Source organism: Ursus arctos, chromosome X (genome assembly GCF_023065955.2).
Source record: "Ursus arctos isolate Adak ecotype North America chromosome X, UrsArc2.0, whole genome shotgun sequence".
Lineage (NCBI taxonomy): Eukaryota > Metazoa > Chordata > Mammalia > Carnivora > Ursidae > Ursus > Ursus arctos.
The window spans coordinates 26,012,571-26,028,231 of NC_079873.1; the positions used below are offsets into that span (position 1 = coordinate 26,012,571).

The following is a 15,661-nucleotide window of genomic DNA, read 5'->3' on the forward strand; positions in this document are numbered from 1 at the left end:
AATTTTTTAAATTATTTTTTAAAAAGATTATTTATTTATTTATTTTTGAGAGAGAGAGAGAGAGAGAGAGCGAGCACGAGTGGGTGGAGTGGCAGAGGGAGAAGCAGACTGCTCGCTGAGCAGGGAGCCCAACATGGGGCGCCATCCCAGGACCCTGGGATTATGACCTGAGCTGAAGGCAGACACTTAACTGACTGAGCCATCCAGGTGCACTGGATGTTCTTTTTAAAACGATTTTAGAATATGCCTTACCATTGACTGTTGTTTAAATTAGGATTCCAAAGGTAAAGATGTTTAAAGAATCCAAGCAATAGTAGTACAAAGTAATTGTATGACAGTAAGTCAGTCCTCCCATCATGACTCAGCACTACCTTCCGTTTTTTGCAAGATATGGGAAAGTCTAACTTTAAGCTATCTACAAAAATTATTACTAATAGGTTTGAAAACATTTATATAGGAGCTTACTAAATAATATAAAATACCCTACATTCACAAAATATTATCCAGAACATCACATGAAGAAACTACTTTTCTTGTTTCTTACAAACAAGCTTTATCCGTATATTCTCTTGTTGTGACAAGGAACTGCAATGCTCGTAATGTGCCTACCTGTAGAAGCTTCCATCTGGTGTTCAGGTCTTCCAGAATGTTGAGGTTATATGGTGACAGCTGAATGCCCAACGTAGTGAGTTGGCGAGCAAGGTCATTGACGTAGCTGACATTCTCTTTCAGAGGTGTAATTTCTCCTCGAAGCACCTGTGTGAAATAGTCAAGGGCAAGTTGGAAAATGAGAACATTTAAAGCAAAGAAACAGACACACGGGAACTACAAGATATCTTGTTCTGTTTGGGGTGCAGTGTTAATGATGTGTGCTCTATTATAGTGGTATTGCAACTATGAACATTTGTGAATAGGAGCATAATGGTAACTAATATTTATAGAGCATTTCTTAGGTGCCTAATCCCGTGATGAGCTCTGTTCACATAATAATAATTTTATTCCTACAAAATAACCCTGTGAGATGGGTAGTTGGAGAATTCTCATTTTACGTAAGAGACAACAACTTGCACAGGTTCTATCTTGCCAAGGGTTCAATGGGCCAAAATTGAGGAACCTAGGATACATACCCAGGGTTGCTTGCCTCCAGAGTACATATTCTTAGCTATTATATTATATACCTTTCCAAAGTAATTCTGGATTGGTAAAGTGACAGAAAAAATACACTGCTAGATTCTAAATTCTACTCATCTTACAACCACAAATGGATCCTTTTTTTTTTTTTTACAATAAAAAGATATACTCAATCATGAAATATTACATTCATACTTTGCACCGACTGCATAATAAATAGATTCATTTAGCGATTAGGGTATTTTGTCAAGCCCTAAGAATGACTTCCTGGTCTCCTGGTATTTTAGTCCTTGTAGCAACGACTTAGAAAGGCTCCCATGGGCTTCTCGGCTGTCTCTGAAGCACTAGAATGGGATTCTCTGATGCAATGCATCATGACAATCTAGTGAGTAGAAGAACCCTATGCAGATATGGGGAGGATATTACCATGCATCATATCTACCCTATCGGGATGACATTTATGGATCTTTAACATGATGCATAATGTCCAAATGTTCCAATGAGCAATTTCTAAGGGACAAATTCCCTCACTTAGGAGAACAGTTTGTGTAATGTAATGTCTATGCACAAGGACAACATCACTTACTCGGTTATATGTGCTGCTTTGACTTGCTTGATCTGGGTAGGATACCTATTTCTCTGGTTCACTATGTTGATAAAACCACTGTTTACACTGACTTCATCTATAACCCTCCGATTCCCTCCCACTCCAAAGAAAAGGAGCCAGTATGTACATTCTAAATAAGAATGGCATTGTCCTGTCAAATCAACCTGAATCTCTCACCACTAAAATGTGGTATTGTATGGAATATAAGACTCTTATTAGATAATATAAGACATTGTCATAATCACTCCATAGAACTTAATGTTTTTTTAAAACAGGCATTAAGAATATTATATTAAAGAATCATGGGTGTCTTTTGGGAGTGATAAAAATGTTCTGGAATGAGACAGTGGTGATGGTAGCACAACCCTGTGAATATACTAAACACCACTGAATTGCACAATTCGAAACCATGAATTAAAAAAAAATTATTAGCTAAACTCTACACCCAACATGGGGCTCAACCTCATGACCCCGAAGTCAAGAGTCACAGGCTCCACCAACTGAGCCAGCTGGGTGCCCCTGAAGGGTGAATTTTCTCATTCATGAATTAAATATCAATAAAAAATAAAAATGAAAGAAAACAGAAGAAATCTTTGTCTGACCACAGACATGCAAAAAAAAAATCCTATCTGATGTATTCATCTTTATTCAACTCCATGTCGGTGGAATGTCATAGGAATCAGTCTGATAAAGTTTTTATAGGGATTGATAGTAAATATTATTATTCCATTGCCTTATAAATAAATATAGAGATTAAAAGAATCCCATGGAGAGAGGTAAAATCCATTGATGTAAATTCATATCTCTAAAAGGAAATGATCCATAATCACTTTGTTTTGTGTAATAAAAGGTTAGAAAACAGATTTATTTTAAAGATGTATTCATTTATTTTAGGGACAGCATGTGTGTGTGTTGGGGGGGCAGAATCCTGAAGCTGACTCCCTGCTCAGCACAGAGCCCTGTGCGGGGCTCCATCCCATGACCCTGAGATTATGACCTGACACAACATCAAGAGTTGGCGGCTTAACCAACTGAGCCACCCAGGCACCCCTAGAAAACAGATTTCTTAAATGTCAACGGAGAAACCTGGACAAGGGCAAAGATTACAAAATGGAAGCATTCTCTTCTGGATAATAATATATGTTTCTAGGAACCGTAAATAAATATATGAATGGGAACTGGAAATGGGAAAGCATTGTAGGGATGGTGTGGCCGCCAGGCAAAGTCCTGCAGGTTAACCCTGTCTGTTAACCATCTGTCTTCACCCACGTGCCTCTCAGCCAGTGAGTCTTCGGCTCAGCCACATGCAGGTTTCAGCTCCCTTTGGACTACATCATGTACATGTTCAAATGCCTTTTATTAGAATATTTGGATTTTCACTTCCTCCCTCCAAAGTCCTGGACACAGATTTTAATCCTCCATTGGTGTTTTGGAGGATGAAGGCGATTAAAAATTAGGGTCCAGTACACATCATTAATCAGAACACTCACTCTCCTTCCCCCTCTCTCTCCCCACCATCATGGGATCTGGTGGCTTCTGCTTCCTCCCCCCCCCCCACCCCATCTAGCAATTACAGTAGAAGTTCTCTTAACTGGTCTCTACTTAAGACCCAACAGATTAGCCAGTCTTCATGCCTTTGTGAAACACAGTGACTGGGGCCTATCGTAGCCTCTAAATAAAATGTTAGAGCTATCTGTCAGGATGCATGGCCTTCAGCTCTCATTAGTTGAGTTGTCATTGTGGTATGCCAGTTAGTATTGCAATTACATAATTTAATTAAATATTTCACAAACCAAAGAAATTTAAGTCTAAGAGAAAATAAGCTATTATTTCTATGAAAACCAGGTTAAGCCCTTTAGAAAGTTGCTTTAAAAAGAACAAGAGAAGTAAATATTGTTGAATTGGGTATAGACAAGGCAACTGTAAAAGATTAGGAAAATAATCCGAAAAATTTAGAAGGGTTCTGTATTCAGAATGTCTTTCGTGTTTCCTGATGGACTCTGTCTACATGAAAGAAACTGGAACTGGAAATCACAAAGTCTTCATCATCAGTGTGATTTATGGAGAAGTCTAATCAGTGAATCTACACTTAAAGAAGAAACCTTCACACAACATTAAAATCCTGGTTGACTATTTTAAGATCGAATAAAATGTTTAAGACATACTTTTTTACGATTCCCTGATTGAACTGACTTTTTTAATTAACTGTTGGACTCTAGGTTCTGAGCTGGAACAGAGGAAATCTATGATAAATTCTACTACCACTGCTACGGCTACTGGTATCATCATTAACTAAGGGGGGCAGAAAGCATATGTTTAGTTTAATCTGGATTACATTTCTGTTAGGATCAATGGAAGCTTTGATGGGGGGGCGGAGAAGGTCAGTTGGTAAAGTGATCGTTTGGTGGGAAGTTTCATGCTGGGGGATAGCACGATGGGACCAAGCAAAATGAAGAACTTTAGCCAGCTAGACATCATCATGAGGGCACTAAGCCCCTTAGAACAGAGGAAAGAAGGTAACTGGAGGTAGAAGAGAGGAAGAGAAAAAGGAGGTGGGAGAGTGCCCAAGTCAATCTCCACTTTGGCATCTGACCTAGGTTACCGTGGCAGCTCTGTACCCCCTGAGGACGGTTCACTGCTGCTGTAGACTGTCAATGCCTAGAAGTGTATCAAGTAAGAAGTATGGATGGCTTCCTAAACACCGAATCACAAGACACCACGCTATGTAAAGACTCAATACGTGTCCTGTGTCATTTACGTGGATGTCACATTGTGTTTGACTATCCTTCCAATATTAGAGCTTTTAGTATTACGCATATAAATATATGTTTACATCATTGAACATCGAACATGAAACGTCAAAAAGTACACTTAACTCTGAACAATATCCTGTGTTACTTAAATATGACCAGAATTTCATGAGATTTCATTCTAGTTTGGAAGCAGTGAGTGAGAAAACATTGAAGGGAGCCATTATACTTTGGGTTTTTCTTTGAATCACTTAAACATCTGGAATATGTTCTCCATGAACGAGCAAACCAAGTCTAATTTTATTATGACTAGTTTCATGCCGGCAGAATTTTCACTTCATTAAATGTTGTCTGATTATAGATATAAAGGTACTGATTTAGAATGATATATAAGTCTGATATGTCAAGTTTTTCTTCTTTTTATGAAATTAAATTGGCTGTCAGATCATTGCTTATCCTTATGTAGTTAAAGATTTGTTCAAATATAGATTTAGGATTTTAGTCATCAACCACATTGCAACAAAAGAAAGGAATGATCTATTAACAAGGGAACATTGTTTTGGAGGGAGAAGCTTTGGCTTCATAGTTAAGGGACTATGCTGCTGGGTACCAAAGGTCAATTTATAGGATGGGAAAAAAATAAGTCTAGGGACTTGTACTTTGAGGGCCTCTGATTCCTCTATGAAGTATGAAGCAACAGACCTGGCATAAAATCGGTGTTCAACAAATATTCATTGAATGAAAACATGAATTCAGGGTAAGTGAGAACATTTGAATTAGGTGTGACAGAGACTGTGACAGAAGTTGACCTCAGAATCTAGCAAGGTTGCCAGATGGTGTCAAGGGCCCATTGGAGGCCCAGGACCGACCTTTTTTTTTTGGAACTTTTGAACCCATCCACCCCATTTCCTCCTTCTCCAACAGTGTTCCTTGCAAGCATGGAGAAAGCAGTTGATCCAGCTTTGGGGTCATGTCAGCTATCTCTTTGTCAGGGACAAGGGAGTTTAAATTTTAGCTAGAATGTCATCGAAAAACATACGATGGAATCTAAACTGGATTAGGAGGGAAGTGAAGCAAGATGAGGCTTGTAGAGGGAGAGAAAGTAGGGGAGTCAGTGGTGGAGGTCCAGGACAATCCAAGAAAGGCCCCAGTAGGAGCAGCTGTGCAAGCAGGCAAGAAGGGGAGGAGGCTCTGGGATGCGTGAATTAGCAATGCCACCTAGGAGTTTATTTATAAATCGTGTGACGTGATAAATATCACACACACACCCATGTAAAGTGTTTCATTTAGATATTAATGGGGCCACTGATAATCTGAAAAACTTCCCTTCTTAGGGACATTAAATGTTCTTCCTGAAAGCTTAACCTACTAATTCATAGAAGTTCCATGTCACATACCAGAAATTCAAAATTAGTAGGGTCTGATGATGAAAGGCTATTCTAAGGCTGTGCGGAGAAATTTATGTCACAAATATTAATTAAAAGATGAAGTTGTGACTAATTGCATTTCTCTCTACAATGAAACCTTATTGAACAAATGTTTGAGAATCAAAATCCCTGGAAAACAGTCTACAAAGAGGAGGCGTTAGGAATAGTCCCAGGATTTTTCATGCTGGGTTAGTAGTGAGAAGGTGAGGGGGAGGAAACGGACATCATGTCCTGCACATACAGGGCTTGAGTAGCGTTATTAGAGCTCCTACGTGAGGCTCAGGGAAGGCCTCATAGAACCCAGTTACCCAAGAACCGGGGGCAGGTACAGCCCAGCTGTGTTTGGCAGCTTCTGCATTTCTGGATGGCTACATTATCCTGATGGGAGTGAATGCCTGCCACTGGGGCCAATAGAGTCAAGGACCACATGCTGCTTTGCCCAGAGGATCAGATGCCTACTGGAGCTTCTAAAATACCTGCGGGACATGAGCTACTCCAATGTCATTGGACCAATCACAAAGAAACACAAGACAAGATGTAGGCAAGCCTTCCGTGAAATGCACCAGGCTTGGAGATATCCATTGTTAACTGTAATTCTTGGCTCTTTACTCTGGTTGGTTCACTGCCTGGTGTGGTGCCCAGGGTGGAGGTTCAGCATTTGTCTCAGATACCTACTGACTTAGGCTGGCTTTTGGAGAAGAGGAGTCTGAGTGATCTGATGTGAGGGAAGCAGGCAGACAGGACAGAAAAGCTAAGTAAGGATGTGGTCTCAGCTGGAGCCGAACATCAGCTTGATCCCATGGGGAGCTCTGGAGCACAAATTATACCACGGTTGGTTCCATCTTGAGACAAAGGGGTTGTCCTTTTCTACCCCAATGTCAATCGGTTATTGGCCACTAGCTGCCCCCTGGCAGTCTTAGGGGAGAAGGGGTGGTGTAATTTCCCAGGGCAGGTGGCTTCCTTTTGCCTGAGGGAGGTTTTCTGGAAAAGGGTGCAACTATGAGTCTTTTGGCAGACAACCCTCAGAGTTGCTGGGGGATGAGTTCACCAGCTTAGTGAAGGAATCTGGCTGGGGTGCCTACAGTTTACTACATAGACGGATTTCATCCAGTTCCTCAATCTCCTTTACCCTTAGACTTCAGAGGTCAGACGCTTTTTGTTTTGTTTGCTTTGTTTTGTTTTTTTGTAAGAGGCTTCTTAGGTGAATTCTCATTACTAACATGACGAGGCTATCCCATACATCAACAAAATGGAGACCGGACACCCTTTGCATAATGTTAACTCCTTGATCTCTGCCAAATGCTGAGGGAGTGTATGGAGCTGAGACATAAAGCGTAGTCCTCAGACTGACTGAGTACATCCCTCTGCCTTTCGTATCACTTAGGCCGCTGGTAGACATTCTTGACAATAAATTATGCCATTGAAACACGCACTCTTTTTTAACAGAGATGCGGCTGCATTCCATTCCAGCATCGGGTTTTATTGTGGTAGCCTGAAGGCAAAATATTATGCTGTTTCTTTTCATCGTCTTCTGCGCATTTAGCTTTCGGGGCCATTCTTGTACGTTTTCATAGTTGGACATGACCACTTTTGACCAGCAAACAGAATAAGGACATAAATAATGAAACAGACTCAGAACAAACGGCCTAGATGTAGCATAATCTGGATGACTTGGAGGGAGGTTAAATTTAAAAACAAAAAGCACCCAGATTTTAGGAAAACAATATGAAGTTTGTAGGCATGAAGACATTTGGAGCTTTTATTTCCCAAACAATTATCAGTAACTATATTTTAGCCACGGTTTCCCCTCAGTCACCACACTTCCAAATTCGTGGCGCTCATAGAACAGCAATTAACTGCTGTGTTTTTCCCATAAAGAATCCCCGTGTTTTTACGAAAAAAGGATCTCTAGTTTCTCTTCGTTTTCTTGAAAAAGAATGCACACCTGAACACAAAAGCGTAAATTCTTTTTTAACATTTTCTCATTTGCATCCGTCGTAATTCTTCATCTTTTCGGACATGGCTTCACTATGAAGCTCATAACCTCAAGGTTCTGAAAGTAGGAGCTGAATTACAGCTCTACCACACTAAAAGCGTCTATCTTCTTTTTTATGCATGTTGTTCATTTTGCCTTCACAGATATAAATTAGAAATGAGGAACAAGACAGAATTGATCACGAAGGACAGGTTTTAACTTAGAAGAACAAGTCGTACACGTCTAGTGACTTTAATTTCCTTGGAAAGTTGTTTCTGTAATCCTAACTGTGACTGCTAATTACTTTCTCTTCACAGAAAAAAGAAGCAAACAAACCAAAAAAACAAAAAATAAAAAACAAAAATATTTCCAGTTTTCCATAGCTTTTGCATGACACAGTTAAAGGAAATAAGAAGGTAGCTCACCGGTGTTCTGCAGAGGCTAAATGCAAAATATGCACAATTAAAATAAAAAGGTCCCTAATGAGTTTAAATAAATCATTTAAGCAAGCCATGTTTTTAGGCTGCTAAGGAAACAGAAGAAATGCCAATATTTTCTATCTGAGAAATTTTAATTATATGTGACAAAACATCAAACGAAATGTCAGTTAATGAAATCTGTTTACTTATTTAAAAATAAGTAATGATCCATAAGCCATTAAAAATATCAACCACAAGGACATTGATATTCAAATTCAGAAGTTATTTTAGACAGCTTAGGTTTTACAGTTAACAGGTTTTTGGGATTTGCAAACGGATCTGACAGTCTAAAATGTTCTCGTTCTGTGCCCACATTTACTATTCCTGCTGGCCCTGTCTTGCTCTCACCTTTCCCTACAGGGCTCGAACCTCCCTGTAAGGCAGTGATTCTCACTAAGAGCCTGCCTCATCATCACTGAGGAGCATTTGTTAATGCACAGCTTGCAGGGTCCTGTCCCCAGTGTTTTATTTATTTGTTGTTTGTTTATTTTATTTATTTTTATTTCTTTAATTTATTTTTTATTATGTTATGTTAGTCACCATACAGTACATCATTAGCTTTTGATGTAGTGTTGTTTATTTAAAGATTATTTATTTTATTTATTCATTTGAGAGAGAGAGAGAGCACGCGAGCGGGGGGAGAAACGGAGAGAGAGAGGGAGAGAGAATCTGAAGCAGACGCTGCGCTGAGTTCTGAGCCCAATGCAGGGCTCGATCTCACTACCCTGAGATCGTGACCTGAGCCGAATCCAAGAGTCGGACACTCGACTGACTGAGCCACCGGGTGCCCCTTGTCCCCAGAGTTTTTGATTCTGTAGGTCCAGGGTGGGCTTGAGAAGTTGGCATTTTTAACAAGAACTTGGAAGACGCTATGTTCCTAGAACTCACCAAACTTATTCTTGACTTAGACCCTTTGTGTATGCTGTTCCCTCAGCCTGGAGTTTTATATCCGTACTCTCTGCCTGGCTGGCATTTATTCATGAACCTCAGATCTCACTTAATGCGACCGTGAAAATGAGCCCATCCCTGGCTTCCCTGTTTGAAGAGAGCTCTCCCTATTTTTCTCCCCCTCTGCACCCTTCTTTCTTGGCCCAGATGGCAATTTCAAAGTGCATATACATTTGACTATTAATTCATCATCTGTCCCATCCCAAGACCCTAATCTTCATTAAGGAAATTCTATATTATTTTTTTCACCAGGGTATGCCTAGAACCATCACGTGATAATCCCTCAATACATTTTTATTAAAGAATAAACACTCAAGAGAATTAGGCCTTTTTGCATTAATTACTAATAGTTCAGACCAACAGCTATCCTCAAATTGCTTTATCACCACAGTTTCCTATAAAAATCTGACACCAAATTCCTAAATAAAAGAAGTCAGCTTAGGGGCACCTGGGTGGCTCAGTCCGGTAAGCATCTGCCTTCAGGTCAGGTCATGATCCCAGGGTCCTGGGATCGAGTCCTGCATTGGGCTCCCTGTTCAGCGGGGAGCCTGCTTCTGCCGCTTCTCTCTCAGTCAGATAAATAAATAAAATCTTTAAGAAAAAAAAGAAGCCAGCTTGTTTCCTTCAGCTTCCATAACTGGATTCTTTAGATGTGCTACTTGGTTTATTTTATGTTGGACCCTGTGCTCACTTCTGACATACCTCTAAGCCTCTGAGCAAGAACATAACATTCTAGTTTTGGGTGCCAACCAGAGAGTTTTCAGAGAAATGGAGCAAGTGGGAAAGAAGGAGAAGTAACCTATTTAAGGAAAACATGTTCTGCTGGTGGTGATACACCCTGGCATAGTCTTCTGGAGGGCACTGTGGCAAGGCTAAAAAAAAAATTAAGAATATTTATATAGGAAAAGATAAAAAGCTCCATCCCAGGGTTTCCATGGCAGTTGCAGAGTGTTTGGCCCAAGGGGGCCGAGGGGGCTCAAATCCAGCCTAAAGGGGGCTCTACTGCTAAATTGGCGAGCCCTGGCACAGGAGGCTCTCTCTTCAAAGACTGAGGTACGTTTCTCTACTTTGCTCAACATCTACTTTATAGATGTTGAGGCTGAGATGAGGGATGACCTGTGTCTCTCACCCTCTTTGTTTTTCTCTCTCTCCTCTTCTCTCTCATGTTTAGGGTTTCCTACTAGAGAAAAAAAATTCATTTACAACCATCTGCATGCATTTCCTCTTGTGTAGAAAGGGGATAGGAAAAAGGCCACCTCAGGACTGTTGCAAAGATGAATGAGAAGTTCAGGTCTATTTCTCCTTGTACTCCTCCTACAACCAGTTAAGCATGGCGTCAGGCAACATGGGGAACACAAAGTCACACAAGGTCTTATTTGGTCTGGCTCATGGAGACTCTGCAAAGCAGAGGGTAGTAAGCTCATCCCTGAGAGCCACGGACTGAGATCCTTTATCGGGTAGCTGTGGCATTGAAGCCAACTCCGAATACTTCCTTGGGGTGGAGGAGGGGAATCCTGTCTTTCCTCCCTCCTCCATCATGCAGCTTTATAAGGTCTCTTTGAACTAGACATAAAACTGATAAAGGAAGAGGAAGCATGGTAAGAGGAGCAAAGATGCTTGTTTAGAGCTTGAACGATGGGTAAGAAATAGGAAAGCTTAATGTGTTCGGGGAAGGACAAATAGTCTTTAATAAGGTGAAGCATGAAGTATAGGGCAGTTGTGGAAGACTAATCATGGGCGTTTTCTTTCTTTTTTTTTAAAGATTTTACTTAGTCATTTATTTGAGAGAGAGAGAGAGAGAGAGAGAGAGAGAGAGAGAGCACGCAAGTGGAGGAAGGAGCAGAGAGAGAATCTCAAGCAGACTCCACACTCAGCTCAGCATGGAGCCCGAATGGGGCTTGATCCCATGACCCTGAGATCGTGACCTGAGGCGAAATCAAAAGTCTGACACTCAACTGACTGAGCCACCCAGGAGCCACTCGTGGGTGTTTTCTTGGAGCAAGGTTGTGATCGGCATGAATGAGTGGCCTTTGCAGGGCAGATAATGAAGATTTCTGCAAAGGGGAATTGGCATATTCTCAGCAACTCTTGTAGTTAGATTTCATGACTACTCAGTCGAAAACATTTATTTTATATCCACTGTGTACTATGTATATATACGTACTACGTATACATGTACTGGGCACTGGGAAAATGGAACTCGTGCCAGACTCACATTTGTGACAAGAGATACACAATTTCATGGGTTATGGAAAGAACAGTATAATCATGCTATGAGAAGTTGTGTCAATAAGGTTTGCAAAGTGTAGAGGAGACTAAGGCAGGTCAGAAGCAACTCCCTGAGTAGATAAGGTGGGGAATCACAGGAAAGTCACATTCTTCCGGGCATGGCATGTTCATCTAGAAAATATCAAGTAGACAAGTGTAAGCCTGTGGTCATTTCAGAAAGGAGAAAAGAGTGAAAATGAGTGTCTGTAGATTCGGGCAAGAAGTAACAATGGCTCAAATTAGAATGGTGCCAAATGGAAGCAAGTCATCTGTAAAATAATTTGTACAGGTCTTACGTATCTGAAAGAGACCATTTTGTCCTGTGCTTTTGTGCAAGTTTATTTATTCTCTCACTCCAAAAAATATGATTGAGCACCTATTTATGCCAGGGAAATGGCAGTGCACAAAAGAGACTATGTTCCTATAACCATGCAGCCTACCTCTAATGGTTATAATTTTATTTAAATGGTGATTGTTATTCTACAAGGCTTATAAAGAAACAAATCCCAAGCCAAAAGGTACCCATAGCTACCAAATGCCACATTTTTGGCCAAGCAAATGCAGGACAAAGTATGGTATGGTCTTGCATGTAGTAGTTCCAAAGAGAGACTTTTTTTTTCTGTTAAGACAAATTAAGCTACCTCAGGGTGTATGAATAATAATTAATAGAGGAATCTAGGGTTGTGAGGTTACCTGTGCGATACGCTACACCTAGTATGCTTTATACTGGGCACAATTATTTATTTTTAGTTCCACGGGGAAGGCACTCACCATTGAAACAAAATGAATTTTTGCTGAATTGATTTTCCATTCAATATATTATCAACTTAGAAATACGAAAACAGAACTGAGCCAGAGATGAATATAAATTTTCAAAGAGCTAAGATAAAAGTAATTAAGTGGGAGAGGACCAAAAAGGATTGTAAAATGCCCTTCAGTATCTACTTTTCTTTTCAGATTATTGTAGCTCCTGTGTTTAATAAATGGTTTTAGTCTTTCCAAAATACCTTTCTTTTCTACAAATAGAAAAACAAAAGAGTAAGATACGAAATGAACATAAAATGGATTTTCTTCATTAAAATCGATGCAACAGCACGTCTAAAAATTAGATTGGTAAATTTTTTTACAATGGTTCATCTTCGTTTCATTATATCCCTAGGCTAAAAAAAGAAAGTCTTATGTATTTACTTGCAAGCCATGTTGCCTTTCCAGATACGTTAGTGGCTATTATTACTATTATTAAAGATTTTATTTTATTTTAGAGAGGGTGAGAGAAGGCAGGGGGGGAGGACAGAAGGAGTGGGAGAGGGAAAAGCAGACTCTGCACTGAGCGTGGAGCCCAACGCGGGGCTCACTCTCACGAGGTCATGACCTGAGCTGAAACCAAGAGTCAGATGCTTAACTGACTGAACCACCTAAGCACCCTAGTGGTTATTATTTTTATATCAATGTATATACATGTGTGCAAAAGATCTAGCCTCTTAAGTGGAACCAAGAGTTGACTCAGTTTTTCCTGTTTTTCACTTTATTATTGAGAACTTTCACTTTCAAGATACTCCCCTGATTTTTCTGATCACATCTTAAAATAAGATCTAAATTCATAGCCTGTTGTGTTCTGTTCTGACAACTGCTATCATGATAATGTCCACTTAAGTACATATGAATGATGAATAAATTACTACTTACACAAATGTGTCTAAGTGTCAAGCTGTCTAATCAACGTACTTCAATGTTATTAAAAAAAAAAAAACCTCAAAGTCACTGGCCAAACCTAGCTTTAAAAAAAAACAATTAGTATTCAAGTAACAAAGACATCACACTTTAACAGTAATAGACTATTTTTCTTTTTCAAAAAAGGAGTATGACTCAGCATCCTCAAAAATCTGGGTGAGTGATGCTGTATCGATTATTTAAAGGAGAATACTATTTCAGTTGAAAAAAGGCTTTAAAATCTGAAAAAAAAATCTTTTCACTAAGAATTCAAGATTTTTTTTGAAAGTCAAAGTGGGTCACATTTCATTAAGACCCATCTTGCATCTGACACTCAACCCCAACCCCCAGGCAATTTCAACACTGAGACAACCTTGGAAATGTCTTCTTTCAACCTTTGTAACAAAATGTCAGGGTGCTTCCAAAGGTAATATTTTATTCCCTGTGTGAGCCAAAGGATCAATGGAACTTACGCTCATTTGTTTAGCTTATATTTCTTTTAATTTTATGCTTTCCTGGATGCACAAAAGTTACCATTCTATTGGGTAACCCTGGTGGCCATTCTAGTACTGGGTTTGTGTAGGCTGACAACAATGAACCATTCTCTGGCTTTAGCCCTGTCTCTGCTAGAAATATGTTGAGGCTGACATCCAACTGTCAAGTGGAGGGGGAAGTGGGTGAAATGTTGTTGCATGTGGCCTACTTGTCCTTGGGACACACAAAAGCCTTAAACCACAGAGCGATTAAATGAGAATTATTTAATTAAGACCTAATAGGATTTAAGTTCACAGCAATATATAGATTCCAAACTGGGTTGAAATATTTTAAAGCAGGAAAATAAGTAAGTAAGACGAAACTCAGTATTGGTTTGTCACTGGTTCTGAAAAACAAACCAATATATACTGCTTACTTCCCACACTCACTTGAGTTTCTACTTAATTACTATACTTTGGCATATATGGCTGACAAATTGACTTTATTCTCTTCGCCAACTTGTTTAATGCCATGTTAAGATCATGATAATAGGATTTGAATATCTGATAGGAAAAAGTTACAAATTAGCCCACTGAGTCCATAATAATGTGGAATCCCAGGGAATAAGACTTCTAAAAACATGTGTGCTTTGAAACAGAACCAGCAGGCTCTTTGCTGCGGGAAGAAAAAAAATTCACCATAAAAATCGATTCTTTAAAAAGAAATAGAAATCTATCTTAGTGTTAGATTCTCCAGCCTCATTCTGGTTAAGAGAGTTTGACATTTCAGGACTGAACACACTGTGGAAACTTAATAAATATTGAAGTTTACAAACAAAAACATAACAATGATATGTGGACCAATTTTTAAAAACATTGAAAATCAATGTGCCCTTACTCTGCCTAATTCAGTTAACTCAATTATTTAATGTATACTTGATTTGAGTGGGTTTATACATAGTTATTTCAATTTCACATTGAACATTAATCAAATTACTTTTAATGTAACCCCTGCCCCTAACCCCACCAGGAGCCCAGAATAAAGGGGAAAGTTTGTTTGGAATGTTTCTTGTTTAACATCAAAGCATATTTAAAGACATTTGTTTCTATTATATTTATCCCATGATTCTTCATACATATACCACTCACCCCACACCACAACAATGAATTTTTCCCACAGGTATTTAATAGACGGATTTTGCACCACCTTTGGGGAAAAAAAAATCCCCCTTCTCCAGTCACTGCAGTTCAGCCTGCTTCCTGCTTCCTCCCAGTGTCACCCCACATCTGTCTCCATTTCTCTACACATATACCCGCCTCCCCTGAATGCAGAGCCTCAGTGGGGTGACAAGTTATAAAATGTAGGAACTCCTGGATAAGCTACCCAGTATTCGTATCTAGCAAGCAGGTTTTAATTTTCAAACGTTGAATAGTCCCAACTATTCTGAAGGTCTTCGATTTCAGAAACTCTGTAAAGTACTTGTTTATACTCAGTATGTTGAGCAGGAAATTCTGAGGAGAATTTTTTTTGAAGATTTACTTATTTATTTCAGAGAAAGAGAGAGAGCACGAGCTGGAGGGGCAGAAGGAGAGGGAGACGATCTGAGGAGAATTTTTAAATTTAATTGTTGTCATTGGTGAACGTGATTACACGTAGACAGGGTGAAAAATTATGTGACTAAATATCTTAATTTTAAAGTATCAAGAATGGGAAGGCAAGTTAACCTCTAAATCATTGGAAGCAGCCCCAAATTGTCCGAGTGCCAGTAAAATACCAATAGGAAAATTGGAATAAATAATCGCGCATGTCTTCCACAAGAGAGACTCAGAAAGGGTAGGCCATTATTCATTTCAAGGTTTCTGAGTGAAACTATGCTCCCTACCTAAGCTATC

At 39.5% G+C, this 15,661-nt stretch overlaps 1 protein-coding gene across 18 annotated transcripts in view; it reads right to left on the reverse strand.

The window, feature by feature from the left end:
- Window positions 1–15,661, reverse strand: part of DMD (dystrophin) — a 2,358,181-nt gene that overhangs the window by 309,627 nt on the left and 2,032,893 nt on the right. For all 18 annotated transcript variants that reach the window (XM_057310259.1, XM_057309646.1, XM_048213297.2 and 15 more), the window contains one exon: window positions 610–756. In XM_057310259.1, the coding sequence (XP_057166242.1) occupies window positions 610–756 (147 nt within the window). The remainder of the gene's footprint in view (window positions 1–609; window positions 757–15,661) is intronic.